The sequence below is a fragment of the Caloenas nicobarica genome, chromosome 7 (assembly GCF_036013445.1).
Source record: "Caloenas nicobarica isolate bCalNic1 chromosome 7, bCalNic1.hap1, whole genome shotgun sequence".
Taxonomy (NCBI): Eukaryota; Metazoa; Chordata; class Aves; order Columbiformes; family Columbidae; genus Caloenas; species Caloenas nicobarica.
Genome location: NC_088251.1, coordinates 22,869,892 through 22,890,227, shown reverse-complemented (window position 1 = coordinate 22,890,227; position 20,336 = coordinate 22,869,892). Strand labels below are relative to the sequence as shown.

At 41.9% G+C, this 20,336-nt stretch overlaps 1 protein-coding gene across 15 annotated transcripts in view; it reads left to right on the top strand.

The window, feature by feature from the left end:
• The window catches only part of CAMK2G (calcium/calmodulin dependent protein kinase II gamma), a 121,179-nt gene that overhangs the window by 79,755 nt on the left and 21,088 nt on the right, over positions 1–20,336 (top strand). For all 15 annotated transcript variants that reach the window (XM_065638623.1, XM_065638621.1, XM_065638626.1 and 12 more), the window contains exons 10-13: positions 506–628; positions 2,911–2,994; positions 3,642–3,684; positions 12,911–12,951. In XM_065638623.1, the coding sequence (XP_065494695.1) occupies positions 506–628; positions 2,911–2,994; positions 3,642–3,684; positions 12,911–12,951 (291 nt within the window). The remainder of the gene's footprint in view (positions 1–505; positions 629–2,910; positions 2,995–3,641; positions 3,685–12,910; positions 12,952–20,336) is intronic.

The following is a 20,336-nucleotide window of genomic DNA, read 5'->3' as shown; positions in this document are numbered from 1 at the left end:
GAGAAAGGATACCTGATGGGATGTTCTCTGTTAGCAGTTTTTGCTTTCATGAGGTTTTGCTGTAGTTAAGTGTTTGTGATTTTGCATACGCTGTTACAGCTTTATAGCATGCTGGAGAAAGAGCAAGGTGAGGTAAAAAAGATAGTGCTTGTGTTTTTCATGTCAGGATTCATTTAAAAAGATCCGTGACTTTACTTTTTGACTGTTGAGCGTGAAAGAAATTCAAAGGTCTGAATGATTCCTAGAAGGCTTTTGCACTGTTAATCTTCCTGCCTGTGTCTGGTGAATAGTACAGGTGTGTCCTGCTGTCTGGTACCATTCATTTGCTGTATTCTGTATGATTTTCATTCAGCATGGGTTTTCACAGAAATTGGTGTTTTTTGCAAATATGTTAGCCCTGGTATCAAAAGGGCAAAAGCTGGAATTCAGCTGTGTAGGAGGGAGAATATCTTCTGCTAGTAGAAGATATTTTTAGTTCATCATCCATTCCTTCTTCCTCTTTCAGTTCCCATCACCTGAGTGGGACACAGTGACTCCTGAAGCAAAGAATTTGATCAACCAGATGCTAACGATAAACCCAGCAAAGCGCATCACAGCTGACCAAGCTCTCAAACATCCATGGGTCTGCGTAAGTTTTCTTCTATTACAGATTGATTTGTGGTTTACCCTGAATTGACAAACTGACATGTCAAGAAGACTTAGCTGCACAGAGGAACACAGAATATTTTAAATATTTCAAATTGTGTGGGTTTTGTTTGTTTGTTTATTTGTTTTTTTGGAGGGTGACCTTGAACAAGCTAACTTTTGTCACGCTGTGGTGCTTTCATTGCCACTGTAGAAAAAAAAATCCCTTATTCTTTAGAAAGAAATTTTAGAAAAAAATTCTTCTGTGAATGTCCGTAGTTTCCGGTTTCCCCCATATCTCCTCCTTTAATCCACATCATCCTAAAATATCAGATGTTATATGGCATCAGACAAAATATTTTAGGATTATTTTGTTCTTAATCTCTGCTTTAGTTTATTACATTGCAGTTTTGCAATGTTGGAATATTTCTACTGTGCTGCAGCTTAACTGGCTGTAAGCTTGAAATCAGTGAAAAATCTTTTGCTGGTCTGTGTATGTAGTTTCTGCTTTACCAGACCCCACACATGAATATTTTTCATCTTTGCAAAGTTGGTAAGGAACTCCCAGAACTCAGCTGGGAGTGGGCGTAGGGGAGGGCAGCAATGGTGCACTTCTCCTTCTGTAGAATGAAGTAGTTCCACCTAAGTCTAACCAGATGCTCTTGTAATACCATACCATACTTCTGCTTTCTAGGATGTGTTCAGTATGTTCCTTTGCTCATTTGTTCTTGAGATTTTCATTCCACCGCAAAACAGCAAATTAGCAATTTAAACTTACTTACGTGAACATCTGTGTAACGGCAGTGTATTGTCTGCTGTAAAGTGATGCAAGTTCCTTGGAAGTCAAAACTTCACACTAGTAATCAATAGCAATTCCTGTATATTTAGATTTTGTCCCAATGCCTGTAAGCAAAGCCGTAAGGATTACGGTAGCTCGCTCCTTGTGGCAGCATAATATAGAACAGTTCAAGAGAGGCTTTCCTTCCCTGAGTTATGGGGAGTTTGATTTCACTTCACAGCCATTTCAGCCTCTCACCCAAACTGTCTCTTGCTGAGTCTGTTGTTTCCATTTGCTCTGCAGTCTCTGTGTGTGCAATAGACATTTTCTTTTTGGAGGTGTGTTGCTCCTCTGAAGTAAATGTGGTAGGAAGTCTTAACAGTTTATCTGAGACACTGAGTTTCTTAGCATAACTGAACTTTTGAAGTATGTGTTCTGACTCTTTTAAGTCCACATAGAACAACTGAACATCGCTGTCACTCCTAGAGAGGCTGAATGAACAGTGACCATCGTTAAAGAGGACAGTTTAATTACGTTCTCCCTCCACACTGCCGTGTAGGCTGCAGCAGCTTTGACGACAGGATCAAAGCAGAGACTTCCCATGAAACTTAGCTGAACATAAGCACGGTTTACAGTTCTTTTGGGTATTGCAGAATTTTTTCCAAGCAGGAGAAAGATAATGGAGGGTTTGTACGCACTGATCTACCTAGTTAGTCATTCACCCAGTGTCCTTGTAAAAGGAATTCTGGCTTGTGGCTCTATGCAAGAGCAACAGCTACTTTGGCATTAGTCTCTGGTTTCCTCATGTGCTCTGAATGCCAGGCAGCATCTGTCTCTGTTTTCCTCATGTGACTGGCAACACTTCTGGGAAGTTCTCTTTTTGTGGCCGATGGGATCCCAGTCTACTGTGGGTGACAGGTGTGCATCACTGGCTAGAGGTTGTGCTCAGGTTTTTGAATTGGTACACTAGAGCTATATGATCTTTCCTCTTACACACTGAAAATCTGTTTCTGCAAAACTGATGCAAAAATGCCGAGGCCTCTGCCAGTCAGCACTTAAATTCAGGGAGTTGCCATGTCCCGGAAGGCTACCACTCACTAGCATTCATGTACTGCTTGGAATTTTCCCTTAGAGCCATAACTAATGCAACCCAGATCATTTGTAGTGCTTCCAACTCAGTCCCCATGGATGTGCTTGCTTATTTGACTTTTATCTTCTTACTGTCTTGATCCATTTGTGTGCCTTAGAGACAGGGAGCATCGATACTCACCTGTACCTCAGTCATAGAGTTTCTTGGGCACAGTTCTGTAAGAGCCAACTTTGACTTAACATGTCTTGCTGTATTGGGAAATTAAGTTATGAACTGGTTGCAGTGTTTTGCAGCTGTGCAGTGATAAGAGGCTTGGCCATGTCAGATTGCATATCATGGTTGTGTGAAGGTGGAGAAAACTCCCCTGGCTGATTTGGTTAGGGTATGTTCTTGATATTTTGCTGTTCATATTTTTCAGCAACGATCCACTGTTGCTTCGATGATGCACAGGCAGGAGACTGTGGAGTGCTTGAGGAAGTTCAATGCTAGAAGGAAGCTAAAGGTAAGTGTATGTTAGTTTGCCTTTAGTTTGATTTTAATCCTCTGAATTTGAGGTTAATGCCTTCCTAGTGGCAATATTTTTTTTGATGAATTGCTTAGTGAGGTACCTTATATGGTCCTCTAGTACAAGGTACTAAAGAAGTGTATTGAGGAGCTGAGTAGTTTCTTTCTCCAAAGCCGTAAGCTTCTCATGCTTCTTCCACTGCAAAATCACCCCTTCTCCTTTATGCACCAGGGTTGAAACAGAGCAACTGGTTCTTAACTCCTGGGGCTTTTGGTTGTGATCACTCTCTGCCTCCCAGTACTAGTGTATGAGTTGCCTGAAGCTAGGGCAAAGCCTCTGGCCTGTGTATGAAGCAGCCATTTGCTGTTTGAAAGCCAGGAAGCAACTATGTGTCTAAACATAACTCTTAGTGCCATTTTAGATTTCCAAGGCTATCCTGCCTGGCCTCTATCTGCTGCTGTAGAGAGGCTGGACTCCAAGCAGTCCCGTCTCGTGTCCAACAGCTACACGTGGGAATCCTGGATACACTTAGTGTTGGGATGCCTCTGCTTTGGTACCTGACACACCGTGTTCTCCAGGGTCAGCGCAGCCGCTTTCTGAAGTGAGTGACGCTGTCTGTTACCCTTTCTTTGTCTTCCCCACAGGGTGCAATCCTCACAACAATGCTTGTGTCTCGGAATTTTTCAGGTAAGTTCTCACTCTTCCCATCCCTGCTTTGGTTTTGTTCTGTGTGAGTATTTGTGTGAGGGGGGGATATTGTAACCATTTTGGGGTTGAGTAGGAGGAGAGGAAACAAGCACACAGTTCACCATGGTGTAATGGTGGTCACTTTGTCTTCACTGGTGACCAGTGTGAACTAGGAAGTGATTTGTTTGGGGAGGAGCACATGGTGCTGTAGTCTGGTACAAAGCAGAAATAAAGTCACATGCCACAATCCTCTCATGATGTTTTGTGATCAGATTATTTTGAGAAAATTCTGTCTGGTATATGTTAGCTTTCCTGTCTGAATCTGGGAGTCAAGAACTCTTATTAGGTAGCAGTGATTCCTTTAGACCTGAGGCAGGGGCTAAGAGCAAGTAATAATATTGGTGAGAATAGGGAGGGGAGCTATTTGGGTATTGCATTACTTTGACTCATCAAAAATGGGTCTGAAGCATCTAGCTATTAGAGTTTTCCTTCTCGGAGTCTCAGAAGTGGTTTTCATCCTTTTAAGCCTAATAACTGGTAGTCTGGCTCCCACCCAACTGCATTACGTAGTGCACTTACTGAAAATGCAAATATCAACATGCAAATCAGTGCTTTTTGGAAGATGATTGTCTTGGCTCAGCACATCTAGGTTATGTAGTCTTATCTGTGTTCATTTCAATTTGGGTGGAAAACCTCTATTTGTAAGTGCTTTTGGTTTATGGAATTGTTTGCTTTCTTTGCCCTCTTTGCCATTTTTTTTTTTCTTTCTCTTTTTAAAAAGTCCAATCACTGAATGCATGAGTCAGATTTTTATTGCACCTGACTACAGTTACTTTCAAGTGAAAGTCTGCTGTATGGATTATAAGTGATGATGAATGAAATGGAAGTGTATTAATTTCATCTGGCCATTTACTAATGGTGGATAGCAATACTTATATTCTGGGTGATGTTACAATGAACTTCTAATCATAATGAAAACCTCTGTGAAATGATCATCCCAGTGTTCAAAGTGCGCATGCACACATACATTCTTTTGTGAAATCAAGGCAGCATTTTTAACCTCCCTTATGGTGGTTTAAAGAAAAAAAATTAAGTATGTGAAATCCAGCTACAATTAAGGGAAAACCCTCAGCGACTTCAGAATGGTTTTCCTTGGTTCGTGCTTTCAGGGGAACCTGTGCCAATATGTTAGGACTACCTGTGGCTACAGCAATTCCTCTTCACTGCATTTCTGATAGTTCGGCCTTAAAGGGGCAGAATAATTTTCTCTATTCACCTGTCCCAGGATTGTGCTATGATAGGACTTTAAAATTACGCATATTTTTTTTTCTAAGAGTGATTCTGAAATAACTGAGGAGCTATGGCACAACAGCAAGGCTTCTGCAGGACTGTATGAAACTTACTGTTTTCTTGGGCTTTCTGCAGCGCGAACAGTCTTTGATCTATTCACACAGCTAGTTTTTATTTCACTTAATGATTCTGAAATAGTATTTTTTTTAACAGCAGTTTGATTCATTTTTAGTCTACAAATGTTGTCACTTCTAATGAAGCTGCAGAAGTGCTTGGATAAGAAAATCTCCTGTGGCCCAGATTTTTGAGTACATTAAATACCAAGAGAAGGATTCTCCTTAATGGTTTATGACCTATACATCTATGTATTCCCTGAGCTGGTATCGAGGTGGAACAGGCTTGCTCTGCTCATTCTTCCCTGTCTCGGGCTGCAGCTGCTGGATCCACTTCAGTTAACAGCTGAAGAAAAGGAAACCCTAGGTGGTGGCCCATAGTGAATGCAGAGTTCTCAGTATCACTGAGTTATACTTTGAATGTAAGCTGTGATCCCAGGTAATGAGAAGCTCTGAAAAACTGTCCAGAAAGAAATACCGTGAATATAGATGCAAAGCGTTATAGCTTCTGCAGATAGTAGCTATTCCTAATATTTTGATGTGTTTTGGAAGAGTGGAGATCAACTACTCTTGTTTTCTTTGCAGGGTTGTGTGTGATGTGAGCTTGACTTTAAAAATTATTATTATTATTCTCTTTTTATTGACTTAGGTTTTTTAATTTCTGCAATTGAAACACATGAATCTGCTGGAAGTGAAAAATAAGTACATGCTAACTGAAAGTAAAAAGTTAGAAAGTCCATGTGGGAACTTTGGATATAGTGCAGACTTTTCCTATCACAACAGGTCATCTGACTGCACTTGAAAAATTCTGAAATTGTACTTGTTTCTTTCCCTAAAGACCTGGAGGGGTTTTTATTTTCTCTAATTGGGTGATGCTGTTTTGTGGGCCTCTAAAAGCTCTGTTCCCAGCAGCCAGGGGACTAAATTTACGAGGAGAGAAGCTTTTTCCTGTCTGGGGATGAGATCTTCTAAAAGCTTCTTCACAGATGTTTTGAACCAAGAGGAAAATGAAGGCTCATGTGACCCTGGTATCAATTAATTAGGCACGATAGGACTATCTGCAGGAAATGTAAGAAGGCTTCTTTAATCCTGTTGTCATTACTATCTCCTCTGTCAAACATTTTGTTATGTGGAGTTCCTTCATTTGGCAGTGTGGTTTTAGCTTGTCAGAAATGGTATGCTTAAAAGAGACTGTAGCAGTACTCTTTCTCTTTTTTTCCACATCAAAAAAATCTTACAAATTATTTAAAAGAAAAAAGTTTCTGTTCTTTTGTGAGTAATCTGTTGCTTGCTAGGTGCCTTTTGCCTCAGGTCAGTTCCTAAAGATAAAGGAATGTGATCTGGCTCCTTTCCTCAGTTATGGTATACTCAACAATTTAATATTGTCTGTTTGTGGTCTGTTTGGAGTCACACCAGGGCACACACAGAATGATTTGGGTGCTCACTTCTGGCTTTTCATGTTCAGATGCTTCAAGCAAACCTGACCTGCATTCACTTAAAGAATACAGAAGTATAGTCAAGGTAAATCAATGGATTAGATCCTATGCAAGAAACTCCTAAATCACCTTCTGAGAAGTAAATGTAAATTTATTACTAGGAAAAAGTTGGCAAGATTTTCAGAGATTCCTAATAGTTGCACTATTTAAGGGTGCCTGGGCTCATTTATTATATATAGGTAAAACTCTAAGTACGCCTGCTATAAACTGAATGAAAGGATGGAAAAAAATGGTTTTAATCTTAGGAACAGTCATCTTCACAAAGTGCTGAGCAGTGGCTTTTCTCCATAAGTTAATTTTTATGCAAGACTTACAAGTGCATTACATGAAATTTTTAGCACTGTTTTGCTAACTGTATTGCAACTGTTAATTTGGGGAGGTGTTGTTCAACAAGCTTTCACAGTCTATGAAATTCACTTCTCTCAAGTGGTTCAGCACAAGTCCTGTGTGCTACACTTCATTCAAAATAGATCCCAAGACAGACATTGCAGGTAATTAAGCATTATGCCTGAAATCTCTATCTTTAACTGGTGCTGAGCTTTTTTTCTTGGGAATTGTCACTGCTAGCTGAAGTCAGTTTTGTGAGGGAGCTATTACAGCAGCTTGTGACAACAGCTGGAATTCATTATATGTCTCTACAGATCCTTATTCACTCTCCAGTGCAAAGTTTTGGGTTTTTAACTAGGTGGGTGAAGTTGAGAGAGGCTGGAGGTAGAGCCAGGAAGCAGAGTGCTTTCTAAATAAAGAAGGGCTGAATATGCTTGTGCATGTTTGGTATAACCTGTACAGAAACGTTTTTTGAGCTGACTAAAGGCAAGGAGAATGAAATAATACAAATAATAAAGTGATACTGAAATATTTCACTGTCCTGTTCTACCTGCCTTCCAGAAGTGCTTGTGAAACTGAATTTTTGCTATTTTATATGTGTACACATATAAATATATATATCTTTACACTCAGACTGGAATTTGAGTTTTTTCTTTTAACCAAAGTAAAGTTAAAATCATGTGAGTAATATATTGAAGTTCCTGCTGTGTTGTGTTAGTTATGTAGATATCCATTCAGGACCAGAAATTTATATCAGCAGACTCATGTAAACACTAACCTCGTGATGTGAATTCAAAGGATGAAAATATGGAGGGAAAAATGTCACAATAAATGAGTATGAAATCACTGAGAACCACATTTCCCAAGCAGAAGATGAGGTCACATTAAATGAAAAAATACGGGGTTTTTAAGTGATTTCTCAGTATCTACTAGGTTGCTTAAGAAACAGTCAGGGCTTTCAGAGAATGGTGCTCAACTATTGCAGTGTGGACCTGCTGAAGTAGTGTACTAGTAGTAGTAAGTAAACTTCCATTTTGCAGCTTCCCAGAATCACATGAATTTTATTACTGCATTGAAATGTTTATCACTATGGCCTGAAAGTCTAGTTTATCATCAAAAGTGGTTTTAAATTATTATAATAATTCCCTTTATATTTGTCTTCCTTGCCTTAAAGTTCAGGAGACCTCTGTGAATGTGTTTTCTTGTGGTATTTGCCCTTCACCCGTTGATTTCTTAGTTTGTGAGGAAATGGGAGTTTTTGTAATACTGCAAGAGAGGTACTCTCATATTTTTATCAACTCTTGAAGTTGGGACAGACTGGGGCGTTCAGGCTCAAAGGTCTAGGATGGGAATGTTCGAGGTTCTGCTCCTGTTTGTGTGTTCATACGTGTACCTGCAAAAAGAGCATGTTGCAGCACGTGAAATTTCTGTGTTGGTGGGAAGGTGTTTGAAGACCTATATTGAAATGTCACAAACTCCCAGATTGGCTCCTGGTTTTTGGCTTTTTGCATATCATCTTGATGGAGAATGTTTTGGTTTTCTGAGGCTGGCAGAAGTGAAAAAAGCAGAAGGAAATCACCTGGCTCCCACACAATTTCCCCATTATTCACTAGTGGGAGAACGGGAAGCTCTGTGGCTCGTGCCAAGAAGACACCATTGGGTTGTGTATTTCAGGCTTTAGGTTTAATGAATCCTCCCTCTTTTAATCTTTCTCTGAAAACCTTTGGGGCAAGTCTGGGAGATGGGTGTGCATCTGCAGACACTATCTACCCTTGAGATTTTCCCAGAGCACTGGAAGTGTGTGCACAGTGCAGGCATTGGCTGGGCCTGGTGGGATGGGAAAGAAGGTGTCTGCTATGTCTAGGGATCCTATGGGTCCAGATCACATAAAGGCTTACATTGCCTAATAGTTCGGGGTTTTTACCTTCCGTTCCACTTGCTCCTACCCTTTTCCCTCTACTTGTTTAAAAAGAGTGTTTTGAAGTGACTGACTGCTTTTCACAACCGTTTGTTTATCCTTTAGCAGTTCTTTGGGCAGAATCACTCTAGTCTTGTTGAGGAATAGATCCTTTCATGGAAGGCTTTTTATTGAGAGGGAAATGTTAAATATTGCTGTTTGGCTATTGCTCAGGTACATTTCTGGAACAGTGGTGGTGTTTGGGTGGGGGCAGAGGGAGTTAATAACAAAGCAGGATTAAAAGAAAACATATTAAAATCAACTTTTCAGCAAGAGAAGGGAATCCACATTGTAAATTCTACCATGCAGTTATCCCGTGCAAATATGTTGTCGTTGTAGTGGTCTCTCACTTAGTGCATAGCATTCCTGTGCAATTGCAATTGTTCCTATTGCAAGGAGTTCCCATAGCAAGTCTCTGGAGAATCTAAGAGAAAGGGGACTGCTGAGACAGAAACCAAAGTGAGGGTAGAAAACACAAGGCAACAACTCCCCTCTGTTCTGCGAAGTCACTCTGCTATGTTTAAATGGCAACTGCTAGAGTAGCTTGTGCGTAAATAGCCATCGCGGCAGAGTGTTAAGCATCAGTCTTTGCTTTGTCTTGTCCTTAATAAATAGATATTCAATATGAGGATGACAAGCTGCAACTCTGTGTCATTGGGAATTCTGTGTTGGTGTGATACTATTTTTATTTTAATAATCAAATCTCAGCAAAGTCCAAAATTCTTTGTGGTGTAAGTGCTTGTGTTTAGAAGCCAGAACTTGGGTTGTCTGTTAGGCTAGCATCATGAGTTAGTCAGGCTTAATAAAAGCAACCTCAGTGTTATCCCTGCATCTCAAAAAATACTCTCTGGAAGCTTGATCGAGATGAGAAACATAACTGAGATTTGACCGCTGGAGACAGGGCAAACCCAGGGCAGGCTGGGCAAAGGACTGTTCCCACTGGAAGAGGAGGAGTGGGGCTGGCAGGAGGGAGACACTATCCATGGCTGTATTTGGAGCAGGTATTTCTGTCCCTCTGGGAAATTCCCTCCTCCGCTGCCTCCCCTTGGCTCTGGTACATCCAGAGTGTCTAGTGTTTCCTGCTGACGAGTTCAGCATTAGGGATCTGTGTTTCTGCCAGAAGCATGGTCCAGAGCCCAGGCTGTTTCCTATAGAGGCCAAAACTGAGAAATGTGGGAAGAGGGAGTGGTATATGGGGTCTGTGCAGGGAAGGCCTTTTGTGTTTCTCTCCAGAGACTAACTGGTGGGTATCCTGTTAAACCAGGAACAGAACTGTGCTTTTAAGTTACCAGGTTAGCAGTGCGTGTCTTTGAAGTGCTTCATTATAGAGGAACTCTTTACTCCACTGAGAAGAGAGAATTTAATCCTTTTTATTGTGTAGAGGAAGTGGAAAGGATTGTGAAAATAAATACTAGTATCTCATGCCTGGAAAGCTGCAGAGCATGAGTACGAGACCATTTCCTGACCAGTAAAGAATCTGCCTTCACATGTCCTTGGATTTTTTTCCCTCCTGTTGTCTCTTTGCTAAGGTGCATGTTGGGTAGTTCTGCCTGTCTTCTAAAATGATTCTTGTTACAGAAAGTCTTGTTGGTTGCTTGCTGCAGAAATTCCACTTGCATCCCCTTTAATTTCTGTCTCGTAACATGTACAGGTTGACCTGTGAGTAAATCTGTATGCCTCCCTTGTGTTTGAGGTGTCCACAGTCATCTTTGCGTTTGAGTGCGTTTCATGAGCTCTTCAGTTGCCCTGACAAACCACAGAACTAAATACGCCACAGGCTGAGTTGCCTTCTGCAGTGTGGGGGTGCTGCCAGGCCTGGGGGAGAGCAGTGTGTGCCACACAGAGGTGTGAGCAGGGCAGGGGGCTGCACGGGAAGCATGGGCTCAGCAGGGCAGGGGGCTGCACTGGGAGCATGGGCTCAGCAGGGCAGGGGGCTGCACGGGGAGCATGGGCTCAGCAGGGCAGGGGGCTGCACGGGGAGCATGGGCTCAGCAGGGCAGGGGGCTGCACGGGGAGCATGGGCTCAGCAGGGCAGGGGGCTGCACGGGGAGCATGGGCTCAGCAGGGCACGGGGCTGGGCCGCACAGAGGGACTCTCAGCTGAATTTGCCTTAGTGCCGGAGAACGTGATTTTAGCTGTCTTCTGTCCACAAAGACAAATGTGCAGTTCTGGGGAAACTGCAGAAAGTGTGAAGAACGTTGCTTCCCAGCTTGTGTCTGGGTCATTGCTAGGACATATGGTGGTGCTGTTTCCCTTCTCTGATGTTTCTTTTTTCGCTTCAAGGGTGTCCTATTTGTGATATTTGTTAAGTTGCAGAATCCTTTTCTCTTTCTGAAGTGTTGTAAGGCCTTAACAGTTGCTTGTTTTTAACAGTTGTTGTGTGAGATGTCTGGTGTGGTACAAACGCTGGACCCCTTTTGACTCCATGGTCACCTTGTTTTCACTTGCATGTGGAATCAAGCTGGTCCTCATCATGCTTTGAAGGTGGCAAGAACTTATCTCTTAGATTCAGTCTTGCAAGGCTTTGGTGTGTGTACACTCAGCAAAGAAACTGTTGCAGGGCAGGTGAGTTGCTTGGGTCACTTTGCCCACCTTCATGTGTGCACATTGGAGCATTGTGTTGCACGTTGCATTCAGAAAACCTCTGCATTGAGGTTCTTCCAGTGTTCTTGGATGGTTTCTGACAGCAGGAATGAAGACAAATTCCTGATCTAGCTTTATATTTGCATTAGGGAGTGGAATTAGGAAGACCAATCCAGAGATTGTAATAAATTTATATGGGGTACTACCTCTTTATTGTGAGGAGATGCTGCATTTATTTGCACCAGCTCAGCTGATATTGTCTAGTTAATCTATATTTGTAGGGTGATGCGGTAGGCAAGGCAGGGTGGAAAATGCTTTTAACATAAAACTTGAACAGTTGCCTGGATATCGCAAAAACATTTTTGCCTAATGTTGCTGCTTCTATAGAGAGACTGAGCATTCTGTATGTGAGTTGGTCAGCATGTCTTTGGGAGTGAAGCATTTCAGCAGTCATGTGAGCATTGTCTTAGGACTTGCCTTTTCTCTAGGCCTCATCTTTGCTGAAAGGAGAATCCAGGTCAACTACCCAGACCCATATGCTTCCCAGCAGCTGCTTAGGAGAGACATATCAGTGTTCTGGACCAGTAGGTCTCTGGTGTGCTGTTTACAGAAGTTGAAACAACTGAATACATTCTTCATGAGTAGGCAAGCTATGTTTTATATCTGTTGAGGTTGTAGATGGGGTCTTACTGTTGACAGTAGTTGTCAACATGCCACTTTCCTGTAATAGATGGAGCAGCTCGTTCGTCAGTCCCAAGTGTGCCTTCTGCAAGGCATTCGTTGTGGACTCCCTGTCTGTGCTTATCATGCTCTTGCTTTCATTGCTAGTGCCAGTTGTTCAGGTTGAGCACAGCAGAACATCTTTATTTTTCAGTGAAGAAATTGAGCCTAGTTCCTGTCTCTTTTCTCATTCCCTTTTATTATTTTTTAACGGTTATCAGATGCTGCCTTTTGTACTTCTCCAGTCTCTTTCAGCTATCCAGATGCTTCCCTAGAGTAACTGTGAATAGCAGTAATTAGGAGGCCTGTGCATTATCAGTGCCCCCTTTGCTAAGCCAAGTCTGTTTTGTGAATGTCTGCACTTCAGGGTAAAACCTCGATCCTGTTGCAGAGATCTGGCAGATTTCTTTAGCTTTGCCCCCTGTAGCTACTGGCACTTCTGGATGGGGTCACAGTGTGTGAGCAGAGGGTTGAAACAGAGGAGCTCTGAAGTGTCATTTCAGACTTGGTCTTCCTGAGATGGTGAAAGTGGGAGCATTTTTGCTCAATTAGTGAACAATAGATAGGATAGGTGACCCTCTGCTATCAGGTTGGATTTGATGAGTGACTCAGCCTGTTTTCAAGGGGTTAGCAGGATCGTTGTCCTTCTGAAGTCTTGTGCAGTTTTGAGGAAAGTGTGTGAGAAAGAGAGAGAATAGTCTTGAAACCAAAATCTGACCTACTTCTGCTTCTCTCCACAGCTGCCAAAAGCCTGCTGAACAAGAAGTCAGATGGAGTGAAGGTAAGTTCTGGATTTCACATTTCACTCTTATCTCCCACCATCTGAACAGAAGGCAGCCGCTTTCCCTGGTGCCCATCCTCTTCCAGGGTAAAATCACAGCCCTGTCTTGTGGCTGGGATTGTTATGTTCAGTGTATTGTTATGGGGCTCTGGGTGGGATATTAATGTTCCTTACACGCACCTTATACATCACACAACTAGCTAAGTGCACTGTTGTACCAGCAAGAGTTCTTCTTCCCCCTTCTCTGAAGCATGGAAAACTGGTCAGTGCTGTGGGTTAGAAAGACCAAGGACTCGCTCAAAAGTAACACATGCCTCTGACTAGTGTTTTCTGTTCAGTGGGGAATGCTTCTGGGTATCAAAATTGCACAGAGCAATTGTCAGTGACTGATGATACCCAGCAGACCCCGTGGAAACCTTTCTGCCTCCCCCCTTGCACAGAATGCTGAAAGTTGAGCTGGGAAGAGAGTGGGGGAGGAGAAGCCTCCAGATAGATGTTAATGTTTGGAGAGAATGGAAACTGTCTTGCATTAGAGTTTGGTCCATGACCCTGAGGGCCAGGCACTCTCCTGATCCCTTCTGAGGGGAATTATCCCCACTTCAGTTTCACTCTTTGTGTGCATGGTCATCTATTAGTTCTGGAGATCCAACAGGCCATTCCCAAGGCTGTATGTTGTTGCAGGCAGTAGCCCTTTAGCAGCTGGTACTGGAGTACAGACAGTTATGGGTTAGAGCAATTTCCTCTTCTAACTGTTCCAAAGGATAACTGCCCTCCACATGAAAAAGTAGGGTTTGATTTATTTGCCTGCATTTTCATTTGACGTCCAAACCTTTCTCCACAGCTGTTAGGCAGAATAGTTCATCTCCTGGTTTTGCATTGTGGACAGTCTTCATTCTCCCCATGCTGGGGGGTTGACATGCACTCTCCAGGACCAGCACACTTGTTCTCTCTTGCTCTTTTAGCCCTTTTCCATTGTAATGAGTCTGTGTTTCCAGAGGGCTCACAATACAAACAGGCTGCTGGAAACAGCTATTTTCAGAGGAGCTGCGTTTACTTTGGGGACTCCTGTAGTAAAGCCTGCATTCTTGTAGTTCTGCTGTGTTCTGCCCTAATGACACCCAAATCTTTGGGGCTTTTTGACAAAAATGCTATGCAGAACTGCTGTTCTTGCCCTAGGATACTTCTCTTTGAAATGTGTCTGCACGAGTGAGCTTTTGTGCCTTTGCACATGCCTGCCTCTGGTACAGACATGCATTGAACACCTGCACACGAATACAGCAAGCGTGTTTGAGTTGTCACATCTGTTGATACGGAAAACATTACAGAAAAATCCCAGTGGAATTAAAATGGATGATCCCAAATGTTGTGTACTGAGAACCAGCAGATACATGTTTCAAAATCACAACGTGGCAGGGAGAAGCAACTGGAAAAGCAGCAGATAACAACACGTCTACATAGTTTTTGTCATGTACCTAGAAAAAACAGGCTTTCTTACAGGATTCTTGATTTCCAGCATGCTCTCAGGGCAGGCTGCAACTTGGGTCAAAATCTTCCTGAAATGGACAGATGATGTGCACACAGGTTTTGAGGCACAGCTTCCTGGTCGTGTAGTTACAAGGAGACCTGCATGTTAGAGAGTTCCAGCTCCATAGAAAGCTTCTGATGTTTGATTCATTGAGAACACCGTGTCTTCCTCTGTGAAAAGAGTAAAGCTGGATTTGCTTTTCTAACTGATTGGAAGTATTCTTCAACTCTTCACAGTATATGTTGTTCTGATATATATAGTTGAATACTTATAATAAAGTGGAAGGTAGATTAGAGAGCATAGCATTCTCTGTACATGGTCAATGGGTTTGCCCTCTCAGACCTTCTGTACTTCTGCATGACACTGGAAACCTGCAGTCAAGAGTCTGCATGCAACATCCTTGTTCCTAAGTGTTAGAGCAGTCATGCTCTGCAGAATAAACCTGAGTGGTGCCCACGAGGGGCATCACATGCTTTCAACCTGGGCTGAGGGCCCTCATAAGCATCGTTTAAGCTTCCCATGTTCCCCAAGTGGCCTCTGTCTTCAGGTGTGGCTTTTGAGTCCTCATTTCTGTAAGCTTTGAAACTCAGAAATAAATCATATATTTCTTCTTAAAGCTGGTGTTTTGAGTAACCCTCTTGCTCAATAATGCAGACTTTTAAAGTACAGGCTGCTTCCCCCCAGTGCTAAGTTTGGACAAGACAGAGAGCAGGTAGTAGTAGTCTGTGTGTTTTTATAGTACATCCTTAACACCTCTGTTTTAAGATTTCTGTGGCTACATGCTTATCTCCTTCCTTGCCCCTGCCATCTACGTGTATGGTGCTGCTTCCCATTAGTCACCCCATGGAAGTGTAGCCTTTTACTGCTTCCATTTGGAGCAGCACTGGCATGCTTGACTGCTGCGTGGCAGAATCTGTGCCGATCACTGGTTGGTGGCTTCACCATTGTGACCAGCTTGCTTTTCATGTATTGCTCCCTATGCAGGAGACTTGTAATTTTAGCCCTGCTGATTTTCTAATCCTAGATAGTTCTGACAAACAACTCGTGCCGTGACTGGTTCAGTTAAGAGCATCTGATCTTGCATTACTTGTAGCGAACTGCGATTTTTTTGCCTATCGCCCTTTAGTGCATAGCATAGATACCCTGACTTGAACACTAAATAGATTTTCAGCTTTGTTGTATCCTTTTCACTCCCACTTCCTGTATAATTTTACATCAGATGTAGGTTTAGAACAAGCATTGCATGCTGTATTTTTAACTGTAGTCTGCTGCTGACCACATGCCACGTGGTTAGGCCGTTTCTTATGTTCCTTCCAGATATGGAGGCTCCTGGTTTGATTGGTGAAATTTATTTTTGTTTGTTTGCTTTGTCATTTGATGGTGTTGTGTTTGGTTTTGTTTGTTGGTAGGTGGTGTTGTTTTGTGTGGTTTTGTGTTGTTGGGGGGTGTGTGGGTGTGTGTGTAGGGGGTTTTCGGTTAGAACCTTGGAAATTAATTCCTTCTGGAGTTTTGAGAGAAAGTATGTTTGAGTTTCTTTGCTGGCTCTATCTGGTCCAGAGTGACTGTGCTCCATGAGAGTGTTGCCATAGATATCTACACAGTAGGTGAGAATGAAAAGAGTATTTCTTCCACAAACTGGTGATTAGACTACTGTAAAAACTGATGGCTTTAAGCCCATTGAGAAAAAACATTGCTAGTTTGCCTTAATTTACTTTCTGTTCAAGGTAACTTTCCCATCCTTTTGGCTGGTATTCAGAGCTACCTATGCTAGAATCCTGCATTATGTGACAAATACAGTAGGAATTTCTATAACATAATATTAGGCAAGTTTGAGTGGAACCTAGATGTCCTCCTCATGCTTTATTCCCAAGAGCTGCATGAAAATGTGTGTTGGCGAATATCTGATGCGAGGTGCAGCGTGTTGTTGCTGATTTAGCATAAATGGGAAAGGAATGATAAGTTAGTCATATGTGATGATATGAGCATCTTCTGTGAGTCATGTTGAGCTGATATGTAAGAAAAAACCCACAATTTTTATTTCTATGGGAATTGGCTTTAATCCTTTGCTGGAACAAGCCCTAACACACTAGAGCAACGAGATGCATGCATTTTCTTTGCATCAGACCATTTTGGAAGCGGAGGAAGCTTAAATCAGGAGGGGAAGACAGGAAGGAAACTTTTTTTAATTATTCCAAATATAGATGTGTCCACAGTGGAGTTATTTTGATAAATTTCCATGTGTATGACCCTCTCCTCTAGCAAAGTCTTCTCCAAAATCTATTTGAAGCATTCCTGGTTTTCATTTTGCACTGCTGCTTCTATTTCAAGTACTAATTTTGCTAATTGGTAGATATTTCATCACCTTGGCACTTGAGAACTTTTCCATTATCTTAAGTAATGAATGATTTAAACTGCCTTGAATCTTAAATTGTTCCTGCTTACCAAACCTTTGGTAGTGCTGCACTCACTTTCTTCAGGCAAAATTTGGATCCAGGCTGATGGAGTAACAACAAGGAAGGCCCAGGTTTTATCCCCAAGGAACATGCTTTTCTGCTTTCAAATCCAGAAAGTGAGGCTAGAAGATACTGGGTGACGAATTGCAGAGTCATGTAACATACTGCGTATCTTGTGGCCACCACTGTAGGTCCCAGGTATTTTTTTTTAAGATTCTAAATTTATGAGCAACGTAGTACAGCTGCCATTTTAAAATTTACCTTGCATAGTTTCACATCAAATATACTTGCTTTCTTGTTCCCTTTCTGCCTGTAACCTGGATTTGCCATCCACTGCAAGGTGAGGGAGGGGTTAAGGAATGGGCTGGGGCAAACACCTGGGTGAAGATTAAGGACCCTTTATGCTGAATGTCCTTTCTATGACCTTGTCAGGGTCTGGGCTCCCTGTAGTTAGTGTTACAGTCCTACTGTTGGGGTTTTTTTTGTCTTTGGGCAGCTCTTCAAACAGTCGTGTTCCCTTTTTTCCCAAAGGGGAATTTCCCTTCCTACTGGTATGAGAGGATGCGTCAGTTTCCAGTTCTAGCATGGCCTGTCACATCCATTTTATACTCAGAATTTGTTAATGCGCAAAGTGCTATTTTTAGTTAAGTATGTAATTGTAAGTATTTTAAAATTAGTTCTTCTCTAAGCCTCTAAGCTGTCAGTTTCTTCTTTTTTTTTTTTTTTCTGAGCACTTTGGTTCGTGATTATGGGATACAAAATGATATCAATAATGTTTTTCAGGCCCGGTGTAACACTCTATGTAAATAGTAATTTATGGAGAATGCTATGGGATGCAGGAGATTTTAACAGCATTCATTTGCAATGCTCTGCAATTTTTTTTTATATTCTGCCATGTTTCTCTGCTGCATACACACTGTTTTCTTTCTCAGTAAAAGCTGAACAGCATAGCTGAAAGAGTGAAAAATCCAGATTTTTGGTGTGACAAGGTTAATGTTGTAAAACCTGCCCTTCATCTTACATAACTGCAAAGAGGCACCAATACCATTTGTTCTGCTGTTTGTAAGGAATATCATGGTAAGTGTACATTTCATGCATGGCGGGTACTGGCTTTCCTTGCCCTTTGCCCAGTAAAGAGAATGCGGGGAAGGCAGGATGCTGTGTAAGGTGGCACGGCTGCCGAGAAAGCAGTTTGTGCAATGTGCCTCAGACAGAGCAGGCACAGCAGCAAAGTGAACCAACAGGGAATCCTTAGAAGATCTGCAAGGGTCAGGTAACATCCATGCAGTGACCAACAGGAGTAATACTCCTATTTCTGTGTCTGGACTGGTTGTGATCTTAAAGCCATACTGTTTAAAGATGGTTATAGTAAAGCTAAGTAAGGAGAACCCAAGTTCACCTGAACAGCACAGTTTTATGCTGAACTGTTTTATACGACACACGTGGGGAGCACTTCAGATCTGTTTAAGTGCTGACATCCAGTAACACACTCTACCCATCTTTGATGCATTCACTTTTTTCACTGCATTGTTGTAATGCCTAGAAACTCCAACTGAGATCAAGGGCCCAGTGTGCTTAGCACTGTAGCAATGCCTAAGCAGAAAATCCGTGCCTCTTAGCTTACAATTTAAATAGACAAGCTGGCAAAGGGCAAGAGAGAAGGTGGACTGACAAAGATTAAATTATTTCCTCGGCATCTCACAAAAAGACTGAAGCAAAAGTAGAAATAGGAGCTCAAATCTGCTCGTTCAGGCTGCCACTCGCTGATCTGCTTTGAGTTCAACATATTTTTTTTGCCTACCTTGAGTCCTGAAATGACTATACTGTCTATAGGAATATGAGTTGCAGCAAGCATGATATTTTAACATAAATACACTGTCAGTATCAAACTGTGGGAGAACTGCATGTAGAAGACAGAAATGCAAAAAGGTGGTGTAAAAAGATATCCGTGGTAAGTGCCCAGAACTGTGAATGGGACCTTGCCTGGAATCACTGTACTTCCTATAGCCTCTTCTAGTATGTCTCATATTTTCTGTAGGTGCTTGGAATGATTTGACACTTGCCATTTCTAATATTGCTGCTATGCTGAAGGGACAGTGATTCTTCGGGTTGTCTTCTGTTACCTGCTGACTTCTGTTTATTGCTACGTAAAGGAAGAGTCTTCGTTAAGTTTCATAGTAGAGAATCTGCTCCTCTTTTGAGATGAACACCTTAACTGCACACAAATACAGAAATAGAACTTTAACAAACATCAATCCCTGGGTTTGAGAAGAATATGTCCATACTGCTTTGGGAGAATGTTCTGTTGTTCAGATGTAGGGAAATCCTTAAAGTGATCAGTGAGGTACTTTACCATGGGCTGTCTATCTGCCGAGAAACACTTAGAGATGTAGCTGTGTTATGGAAGGGAAAGAGAACTCTGTAACTAAACTTCTTTGCTAAGTTGCAGTCACATCACAAGAAGAACAAAAAGTTTTGCTCACTGAGCTAGTCGTCTTCGGAAGGTGAGGTAGATGGCTCTGATGCAGCTGTTACAGAGGAGATTGTGGGAGACTCATCTGGTTTTAATTACTTCCTTGTGTATTTTTGACTTAATAAGTTTTGGTGCTTTAGCACTTACTGCTGGTGCCTCATGTTGGCATTATCCAACTTGTCTTCAATTGTAATGGTACTTTCATGCTCTGGTCTTAACATAGACCTCACTGCCCACCCTTTTCGTGCTGCCTAGCTAACTTTCTTCCCCCTGTTATTATAGTAACCAGTAAAAATGTGCTTTCTGGGATTCCTACAATACAGCATGCCATGTTAATAGACCAACACTGTTTTAAGTTTAGATTGTACTCTTAATTAAACTCTGATCTGCTGAGGGTTCTGTATCCTGTGTCAGTGTTACTCGTGCCTCTAATATAGGAGGGTGATTGTTTTCTGTATGAGTTGGTTAACTCTCCTTTCGTTTTGAACCTTTTGCTTATCTCAACATTTTCTGCCCCTTTTCTTCTTTCGGTAACTCATTGGAAATTATATGAACTTCAAATGAGATTGTCTTCCTTAGAGAGAAGTTTCCTTGCAGTATCTGTATAGCCTCTGTTTGTGTGCTGCAAATTAAAGGATACATTAAAAATAAAAACAGACGTTTTGGAGCAGTTTCTCAGCTGGCGTGAATTTCTATTTCTCCCAGTTAAAAATTCCCTGTTGTGACTGGGTACAAGGATTCCTCTGGGTTGTTTGTGGTCTAAGCATTGTATTCATGCTCTGGTAGTACATCCTATTTTAGCTCTAGCTTGAGAAAAAGCTTGTGGAGAAGCTAAATTGTCCTAAAAGAAGACGAGAGAAATCACAAGATTGTAAACCAGATTATGACAAGCCCTGTGTTGTGCCTCCATGAAGTGGAAGATTGGTGAGCCAAA